Raw genomic sequence first — 9,651 nt, forward strand, 5'->3', positions numbered from 1 at the left:
ATTCTGTCTAAGGTCGGTGCGGAGGAAACCCGGACCTGGAAAGAACTTGTTCGTCAGGGCGAGCAAGTGGAAAACATGATCAAAAGGTTAGAAGCCGAAGAGCCACAACCCAAGAAGGGAGCCGTGGAGCCGACCGCGCCAAAGAATCCCCCTCGAACAAGAGGAAAAGAGATCATGGCCATCGATTCTGCCCCGGCATCCAAAACGGCTCAAAGGCCGAAGCCCAGGCAATTCGAACAACGCCCCCCACGACAATATGACTTCAAGGAAGACCAAGTGGTGGCGACATTCGATACTCTACTCAAGAGCAATCGAATTAAATTACTGGAGGTCACAAAGCCTGAGGAGGCAAACAAAACCAATGACCCGAGTTACTGTGTGTATCACAGATTCCTCAGTCACCACACCTCCAAGTGTTACATCCTCAAAGATAAGCTCCAGGCCCTCTATGATGCAGGAGTCCTAAAGTCACCACACCTCCAAGTGTTACATCCTCAAAGATAAGCTCCAGGCCCTCTATGATGCAGGAGTCCTAAAGAAGGAGAAGATACAAAAGCAGGTGACCACAGGAGTCCTAAAGAAGGAGAAGATACAAAAGCAGGTGACCATGAATATGATCACCTTGAGTTTTGGGACGGATCTTCTGAAGGTTCAGGCTCTGACAGGGGTAATCCCCATCCCCAAGGCAGTTCTAAAAATCACTAACGACGACCCTCACAACCAACGGGGGAAAGGTTTAGTACCCCAGACCTTGCCGTCCGACCAGGTGATGTGGGTCCATCCGGACCTCCTCAGCGACGAACAGTGGACTGCAAAGCCCTCAAGGAAGACCAAGGGTAAGCCTTACAATGTCATCTATGCCATTCCCGGTGGGGACCAGACGACGACGTCTTCCCTCACCGACTCCGATGAGGAAACTATCACCCTTGCTACTCGAGCAGGAAAAGAATTCGCCAAAGAATACCCTCGGCCGAAACCGAGCCACCTCAAGGTGGCTCGGTGTGTCGGCCACTTGTGCGCGGGCACAGTGAGGGTGGCCTATAAATAGGAGAGGTGGTTCATTTGTTCAAAGGTTGGATTTTTTGGAGGCGAAGCCCTACTGGATTGAAGACTCAGATCTAAAAAAGATTCAAGCTTTAGGACTTCGAGGACTTGCTCATCCAGATCTGGTGCTCGGCGATCGTCAACGCCAAATAAGGCAAGAGTTCGAGATGACCGGATCTCAGATCTACGCAGGCATTCTACGCAGGCATACTCCGGATCAAAGCTTGGTCTTTGATCCCGAGATTTGGGCGATTGTTTCCTTGGTGAACCAATCCCCCCGGCTATTATTTCCTTCGTGAAATAATACCCGTCGTACTGCGTAGATCCAACCGGATCTAGATCGCGCGGTGGTCCACGGATAAAACCCCGGCGCAGTAGAGGCCCCGCGGAAGACGACCGCAAAACAGGAGCTCGCTCATATTGTTCGACAAAAAGGAGAAAGTGTAATCTTTGTTTATTTTTCTATTGATTTTCATTTGTAATCGCGAATTTATAAAAAGACCGATCTGTTTGTAACTCAAAAAGCTGTTATTTAAGATGACAATGGATCAATTACAAAGAAGACACGTTTTTTCCAGCGAACAATCTGGCGACCACAGTGGGAGCCGCCGATCTCGCGGCCGAGATCGGAGCGTCGTAGCCGCGGATCTCAATCCCGGTCGTGGAGGAGGTCGAATACGAGTTCGATCAACAGAAGTTCGAGGAATACTTGTCGTCCTCGTCCGGATCAACCTCCCCCCGCAAGTCCAAGAAGTATCCCCTCTCGATTCGTTCCATGAACGAGAGGTCCACAAATTGAACGATCAAACCTTTAAACAGTTAGGATCGTCTCAAATTCCCATCTTGGTCAAACCTTTAAACAGTTAGGACCAAAGCCAAAATCCCCTCTCGATTCGTTCCATGAACGAGAGGTCCACAAATTGAACGATCAAACCTTTAAACAGTTAGGATCGTCTCAAATTCCCATCTTGGTCAAACCTTTAAACAGTTAGGACCAAAGCCAAAATCCCCTCTCGATTCGTTCCATGAACGAGAGGTCCACAAATTGAACGATCAAACCTTTAAACAGTTAGGATCGTCTCAAATTCCCATCTTGGTCAAACCTTTAAACAGTTAGGACCAAAGCCAAAATCCCCTCTCGATTCGTTCCATGAACGAGAGGTCCACAAATTGAACGATCAAACCTTTAAACAGTTAGGATCGTCTCAAATTCCCATCTTGGTCAAACCTTTAAACAGTTAGGACCAAAGCCAAAATCCCCTCTCGATTCGTTCCATGAACGAGAGGTCCACAAATTGAACGATCAAACCTTTAAACAGTTAGGATCGTCTCAAATTCCCATCTTGGTCAAACCTTTAAACAGTTAGGACCAAAGCCAAAATCCCCTCTCGATTCGTTCCATGAACGAGAGGTCCACAAATTGAACGATCAAACCTTTAAACAGTTAGGATCGTCTCAAATTCCCATCTTGGTCAAACCTTTAAACAGTTAGGACCAAAGCCAAAATCCCCTCTCGATTCGTTCCATGAACGAGAGGTCCACAAATTGAACGATCAAACCTTTAAACAGTTAGGATCGTCTCAAATTCCCATCTTGGTCAAACCTTTAAACAGTTAGGACCAAAGCCAAAATCCCCTCTCGATTCGTTCCATGAACGAGAGGTCCACAAATTGAACGATCAAACCTTTAAACAGTTAGGATCGTCTCAAATTCCCATCTTGGTCAAACCTTTAAACAGTTAGGACCAAAGCCAAAATCCCCTCTCGATTCGTTCCATGAACGAGAGGTCCACAAATTGAACGATCAAACCTTTAAACAGTTAGGATCGTCTCAAATTCCCATCTTGGTCAAACCTTTAAACAGTTAGGACCAAAGCCAAAATCCCCTCTCGATTCGTTCCATGAACGAGAGGTCCACAAATTGAACGATCAAACCTTTAAACAGTTAGGATCGTCTCAAATTCCCATCTTGGTCAAACCTTTAAACAGTTAGGACCAAAGCCAAAATCCCCTCTCGATTCGTTCCATGAACGAGAGGTCCACAAATTGAACGATCAAACCTTTAAACAGTTAGGATCGTCTCAAATTCCCATCTTGGTCAAACCTTTAAACAGTTAGGACCAAAGCCAAAATCCCCTCTCGATTCGTTCCATGAACGAGAGGTCCACAAATTGAACGATCAAACCTTTAAACAGTTAGGATCGTCTCAAATTCCCATCTTGGTCAAACCTTTAAACAGTTAGGACCAAAGCCAAAATCCCCTCTCGATTCGTTCCATGAACGAGAGGTCCACAAATTGAACGATCAAACCTTTAAACAGTTAGGATCGTCTCAAATTCCCATCTTGGTCAAACCTTTAAACAGTTATGACCAAAGCCAAAATCCCCTCTTGATTCCTTCCATGAACAAGAGGTCCACCTTCGATTTGCGCAATCAAACCTATAAAAGTTAGGATTGCTTCAAATTTCAATTGATCAAACCTTATTCAGATTCTCTGAATAGAAATCCCACTTCAAATTTCCTTTGTACCAGGAGATAGAATATAAAATTCTTCCTCTCCGATTCTGGGTTTATCTCTACCAACAAACAAGAGACCAGGAGATAGAATTCTTTTTCTCCGATTTTGGGTTTATCTCTACCAACAAACAAGAGACCAGGAGATAGAATATAAAATTCTTCCTCTCCGATTCTGGGTTTATCTCTACCAACAAACAAGAGACCAGGAGATAGAATATAAAATTCTTCCTCTCCGATTCTGGGTTTATCTCTACAAATTTCCTTTGTACCAGGAGATAGAATATAAAATTCTTCCTCTCCGATTCTGGGTTTATCTCTACCAACAAACAAGAGACCAGGAGATAGAATATAAAATTCTTCCTCTCCGATTCTGGGTTTATCTCTACCAACAAACAAGAGACCAGGAGATAGAATATAAAATTCTTCCTCTCCGATTCTGGGTTTATCTCTACCAACAAACAAGAGACCAGGAGATAGAATATAAAATTCTTCCTCTCCGATTCTGGGTTTATCTCTACCAACAAACAAGAGACCAGGAGATAGAATATAAAATTCTTCCTCTCCGATTCTGGGTTTATCTCTACCAACAAACAAGAGACCAGGAGATAGAATATAAAATTCTTCCTCTCCGAGTATGGGTTTATCTCTACCAACAAACAAGAGATTGAGAAATGGAATATACAATTCTTTTTCTCTCCGATTTTGGGTTCGTTGTCCTATATAGGAAATGCAACCTATTCACACTTTGAAATCCATGTTGTTCACACATGGGGGATGTTATCTCTATCCCTTATTAGAGATAAGCCTACATCTAACACATGTAGCCTACATATTCAATATGATAGTTCAAAGTCTAAAAGAGTTTAATTCTTTTAGCGCAACGTTATATGTGAAACGGACTTAGATAATTCACATACTAGCCCGATTCAAACGGTAATCGGTAAAGGTATATCAAATCCGTTGATGGCTGAGGATTTGCCAAAAATCCTATAAATATTATGATTATTTACTCTAAACAAGAATGAGTAGTCATAATAAAATCTCAATAAACAAGAAAGTTCACTGTATTAACCAAAAGAGTTCAATTGACTAATTTGATTTTCAAGTTTTGACAGCTCTAACGCGTAAGTCTGTTCAAGCTCAGCCGTCAATTTAATCTTGAAAGCTTCTTCATCAACACTTTGAAGCGCGGCGACCTCTTGTTCCTTTTCAGCAATTATTTTATCTTGAAGGTTCAGTTGCTGTAACAGGTCTTCCTCAATATGAATTTCCTGCGTCAACTCAGACTCCAAGACATCAAGAGCATCCTTGGCCATTGCAAGTTCCTCCTCTAAGCGAGCTATTTCCGCTCGACTCGATTTTATATCTCGGCGTAGGTTGACCTTGGCTTGTGTTCTTTTGCCAATATTCACCCTAAGCTGATGACTGTGGGCTCTTAATTGTTGGAGTTCAGAGTTGGCAGATTCTTGAGAATCACGCCACGCTTGCAGCCTAGATTCCATATGAGAAGCGATGTAAAAGGGTATGCCTTTGGTGCGAAGAGTTTACAGAAGTTCAATATATTGTCTCAACTCAATCAAATAAGCGGTGACTGAATCAGCTAAGTCGTTATACCCTTCCTCTCTGAACCCTGATATAAAACGCTCAAAAGATTTTTTATAATTCTCAAAATACGATCTTTTGAAGAGAATGCGATCGACCATAGAGTTCAAAAAAGAGATGAAGCCTTGGAGATTAGAGCAGATAACAGACTTGTCCGGATCGTCATCAACCAATAACGCTTGGATTTGAGTTGATAATGATGAAGGAACTGCGAGAAAGTCAAATAAGTCAGTACAGTATATATATATGCATACAAGACAACAAACTAAAGCATACCAAATTCGACGGAAGAACCTTCAGCATGACTTGGTTCGCTCAAGGATGGTAATCTGGATTCCTGAACAGTCAAGATTGGTTCAGGAATGGTAGCTGTTGATGCACCCGCTACATCAGGGACTTTTTCAACTAAAGTCTCAGAGGACGGCGGGTCCAAACTAAGAGACTCTTTAAGAGGAGATTCTACAAACAGGAGGATTACAATGAGCATAATGATAATCCGAGCTTGAAACAAACGATAAATGAAACTCACCAATTCTAGTCACAACATCGGCCGATGTACCAACTTCTTCAGTTGGTCTCGCTTTTGTTGCAACTGGACTAATCTGGGGAGTGACAGTGACTTCTATCATCATGGGGTCCATAGGAGTAGAAGGTTGAGGTTCAAGAACTGATGATTGTAAATCAACTTCGGTTCCTGCCCATGGCACGAGTTCACGACCCTCCGGGTGTTCAGATGTTCCAACGATTATAGTAGTATCAGTTCCAGCAACTGGTCCTATAATTCAAATACTTATATGGTTAATCAAGTTAAAATATATATGTATGCATATATGGAGTTTACAGAATAAAGGTCTTACTTTCAGAAGGACCTGCTTCTGTTGGACCGACTCCAACGCTGGATTCCGTGGCTGCACCAGGAGTTTTCCCCGATAGTAAGTCGGAGATATACTCATGGTCGCCTTCAGAGAGATTGAAATCGAGGTGATGTTCATTGAATTCCTCGACCTCTGTTGTATGCGTGGTCTCTCCTCCAACAGATTCGTGCATTGTGACATCTACAAAATGTGTTGAGTCGTAAATGACACATAAATTTAGACGAATTTGCTCAAAAAGACAATTAATTTTACCTTCGTTGGTCGGGGCTGATTCGAGAGCTCCACTACTGGTACCTGCTTCTTTTAATTTGACTAAAAGGAGAGAAAGCGCACAGGTCATTAGAGGAGGCACACGGTCCGACTCATTCATTTCTCGGATTTCTCTTCCGAGAGGAGAAAGATCAGTACCTGTGTCCGCAGCTGATGGATCAACGTCAGGAGTGGGTGGAACATCAGCCGATCCTTCCTTCAGAGCATCATGCATTTGTTGGACGAAGCTTGTTTCCTCAATTTCCATACCTCCGGGAGAAGCAGCATCAGCTGGCAATTCTCCTTCCTCTCGACTCCCTGCAGAAGTTGAACATGAAATAAGTTTGAACATCAAAAAAGTGTAAAAGCTATAAAAACAAATCGTTACCTTGCTCATCAGAAGAAGCACTACGACCAGACGCCTCTTCTACAGCAGGAAGATGAACGCGCGGTTTAGAAACAGCTTTCTTCTGTTTCTTCAGAGGGCGTGCACCAGAACCTTCATGACGATGTTTGGTGCGTAACTCAGCTCGGGGAGAAACTTGAGTTTGAGCTTGAGTAGAAGTTCGAGATATTTGCCGACGAATGAGAGGCACCATATCCTCTTCATCCTCTTCGTCGCAACTAAGAACTTCTACCGTCATCCGGTTAGGATGTTCCATGACGACTCTTTCCTTACGTTTCTTTGGAGCAGCTTGTGGTTGGGTCGGAGCGACAGAAGGCCTTACAAGTCCTCTATCAAAGAATGAATCGGGAAGGCCAGATACTTCCTCAGAACTTGATTCATTCTCGTCTTCCCCTTCTGAAGTTTCGGTTGCTTCACTATCAAACTCCTCTTCACTATCAACTGGGAGAGCCGGTTCCTTTCCTTTCCTTGATGATTCAGCAGCCTCTTTTCCTCGAGGCGACATCACAGCTTCACGGGTCACTTCTGTTGCTTGTCGTGGAGCTATCTCTTCCTCTGAGTCTGATATCCTCCTGCGTCGAGTGACAATATTGGCGGCTATCAACCATTTGCAAAAGAGGAAGGTCATCCGTAGGGGCGGTGCCTCTAAAGGAAGATCGAATTCGACATTTGTACAGCCGGCGATGCTCCAGAACCAAGCCCTCGCACCGTCGATAAGTCCACCTCGAGAGCTAAGGTGGCGGTTTGGATTGCCAACATATATCTGATCATAGCCGAACTGACGGGCGAATCGACATGGGAGATAAGGTTCAATGTGACAAGTATCTCTTACCCTGAACAACAGATATCCAGGTCGAATGTTCATCAACCATCTGAAGCACCCGACATCCAAGATGGTACGATTCTGCCTTGGGTCTTCAGCATCCACTAAGGTAGTGTTGTAAGTACCGGAGAACTGAGGGAAGCAGGGAAAAAATTCCCAACATTTGTGAATTTTAAACTGCCTCGTTATGTCCGGCTCTCGATGTTTGCTCCATTTGCAATTCTCGAGATTTTGCAACAGAGGGACACTGAGATCTACCGTATCAGGAGCCTCCATTAAATCTGGTCGATGAAGTACCAACCAGGCCATTAAGTAAGTATAGGGCAGCTCCAGCTTCGGAACGGACAGGCTGGCGGAAGGTTTCTTTTTCTCCTGAGTAAATGCGGAGATTAGTTGCCGCAATCCACTATGAATATCGGCCACCATAGCGGGAAGCAAAGATAATTTGCGACCTGTAGCCAGCTGGACGGCCGGATACAACACTTCCATTGGCATCGCATCTGCGGATTGATGGGGAACTACACATCTCTTTAACCATAAGGCTAGAAAACCTGCCAGCAGAGCAGTAGGGCTAATCGGAACACCAGCTTGCCACAGATAAGAGCGGAACTTAGTGCCGTGCAAAAATCCATCTTCTGAGCGCGAAGTATAAGAATGCGCGTTGGTTTTCTCTAACAAACGGTTAATTTCATCCGTACTCAAGGGAGACAATCCGCACACATCTGCCGAACGGACATCCAGATTCTTGAAGAGATAATCAGCGAATTGTTTTAAACTGACTTGAGGAGACTTCTTTCTGGCTTTGGGCTCCATCTCGGCCATGGCTATATGATAATGACAGGTCAATTCCCATAGAGTGTCATAGGTCGCAGTCGAGCTATCTTTCATCTTAATCAGCTGATTGGTGGTCGGAAAGAACTCTTGATATGGGACATCGCCCATAGGCAAAGCAGACACTTGCATCATTTCATGCAGTGGTAGTCCAAGTTCCCCGTTCTTGGTAAAGAATGTATTGGTGTCCGGGTTGTAGATCTCGAACAAACAAAGGAAATGACTTACACTGCTCTGCAAGCCATGCATGGTGGCACGAATCGGGACATCCAACCCTAATCCTGCTAATTCTCGCCCAAAACGTTTCAACACATATTGGGTCATCCTGGTCCACCACCACTTGTTCCCAGAATAATGGACCCATCCATAACACCTGAAAGTCTCTCTGGGCAATCTTTTTCCTGCTGCCGCTAACCGGTTCTTCACAGTGTTGGCTTGCACTATCTTTTCGTTCTGAGGAATATTGTCTTGTCCTAAGACACCCGGATGAAGTCCTCTCACATGAGCTCTTTCACTGGAACCTGGAGTTGCTTCCTTTCCAATGAAACCACAATGAATGTGCTCGTGGTTTTCGGTTAATTTCCAGAACATCTCTCGTCCAACTGATAGGTTCCTGAACATTAACAGTGAATGATCCCGAGGGATAAAAGGCAGATATAAGAATGATGATCCACTCTGGTGCAACCATTGCGCAGGCTGGCAGAAAGCAATCTTCGGATCTTTTACCGAGTCACCAAATAAGAAATCTGGCTTCCTTATGCATTGATTCGAGTCTTGCTCCGAGATCAAGGGCGCATCTGTGATTAATCGTCGTAGAACACGACAACTACCTCGCTGGATTAATTCACTATCACTTCCGTTATAATCAGATTTAAACTGGGGAGAGAATTCAATTAACGGGATCCCCTCGTAATAAGAGTGGGTCACGCTACTCCGGCCAGTAATCACATCAGCAGTAAATGTGGTAGAAGGAAATCGGACTGATAAAAGAGGCATACACATAAATGGTGTAAGTGTCATCCTAAAATTTTAGAGAAAAACGGTATATCTCATTCTATAAGATATAGTCGTTATCTCATAACAGGTGTGACGATTTTCTATCCACCATATGTATAAAGGTGTAGAAAAATTCCTTCTGGGAAAATGCTCGATCTGCAGGTCGAGACAAAACTTGTTTTTTCACAAGTCTTTCATTTCAAACTCCGTCTTTAGGCATGAGCTAGCTTCTGTAAGCTCCTTGTGCGTTCCAATAATATTTATATCATCAATATAGACTGATATAATACAGAAGTCATTTTCGAATTT

The 9,651-nt window shown here is 43.8% G+C and overlaps 2 protein-coding genes across 2 annotated transcripts; both read right to left on the reverse strand.

The window, feature by feature from the left end:
* Nucleotides 1-4,740: 4,740 nt before the first annotated feature.
* On the reverse strand, nucleotides 4,741-5,852 carry LOC109827608. The gene is made up of 3 exons (XM_020394623.1): nucleotides 5,692-5,852; nucleotides 5,439-5,621; nucleotides 4,741-5,370 (listed from the first exon to the last, which is right to left on the reverse strand). The coding sequence occupies exons 1-3, from the start codon at nucleotides 5,801-5,803 to the stop codon at nucleotides 5,105-5,107; spliced, it is 561 nt and encodes a 186-aa protein (XP_020250212.1). The 5' UTR covers nucleotides 5,804-5,852; the 3' UTR covers nucleotides 4,741-5,104.
* LOC109827605 lies at nucleotides 5,823-6,638 on the reverse strand. The gene is made up of 5 exons (XM_020394620.1): nucleotides 6,446-6,638; nucleotides 6,290-6,349; nucleotides 6,020-6,217; nucleotides 5,868-5,937; nucleotides 5,823-5,829 (listed from the first exon to the last, which is right to left on the reverse strand). Exons 1-5 carry the CDS (start codon nucleotides 6,636-6,638, stop codon nucleotides 5,823-5,825), a joined length of 528 nt encoding a protein of 175 aa, XP_020250209.1.
* Between the last annotated feature and the right edge of the window lie 3,013 nt (nucleotides 6,639-9,651).

This window comes from Asparagus officinalis, unplaced genomic scaffold, assembly GCF_001876935.1.
Source record: "Asparagus officinalis unplaced genomic scaffold, Aspof.V1 AsparagusV1_Un319, whole genome shotgun sequence".
NCBI classification, from domain to species: domain Eukaryota; kingdom Viridiplantae; phylum Streptophyta; class Magnoliopsida; order Asparagales; family Asparagaceae; genus Asparagus; species Asparagus officinalis.

What these genes read in the sequence shown, in the direction of transcription:
- LOC109827605 (XM_020394620.1), bottom strand. Translation starts at nt 6,638, where the DNA reads ATGTTCAAACTTATTTCATGTTCAACTTCTGCAGGGAGTCGAGAGGAA. An exon ending in TCCATCAGCTGCGGACACAG is followed by an intron (nt 6,350 to 6,445) that starts GTACTGATCTTT and finishes CTCTCCTTTTAG; the next exon opens with TCAAATTAAAAGAAGCAGGT. An exon ending in AGAAGCAGGTCCTTCTGAAA is followed by an intron (nt 5,938 to 6,019) that starts GTAAGACCTTTA and finishes TTTGAATTATAG; the next exon opens with GACCAGTTGCTGGAACTGAT.
- LOC109827608 (XM_020394623.1), bottom strand. Translation starts at nt 5,803, where the DNA reads ATGGACCCCATGATGATAGAAGTCACTGTCACTCCCCAGATTAGTCCA. An exon ending in CGATGTTGTGACTAGAATTG is followed by an intron (nt 5,622 to 5,691) that starts GTGAGTTTCATT and finishes TCCTGTTTGTAG; the next exon opens with AATCTCCTCTTAAAGAGTCT. An exon ending in AGGTTCTTCCGTCGAATTTG is followed by an intron (nt 5,371 to 5,438) that starts GTATGCTTTAGT and finishes ACTTTCTCGCAG; the next exon opens with TTCCTTCATCATTATCAACT.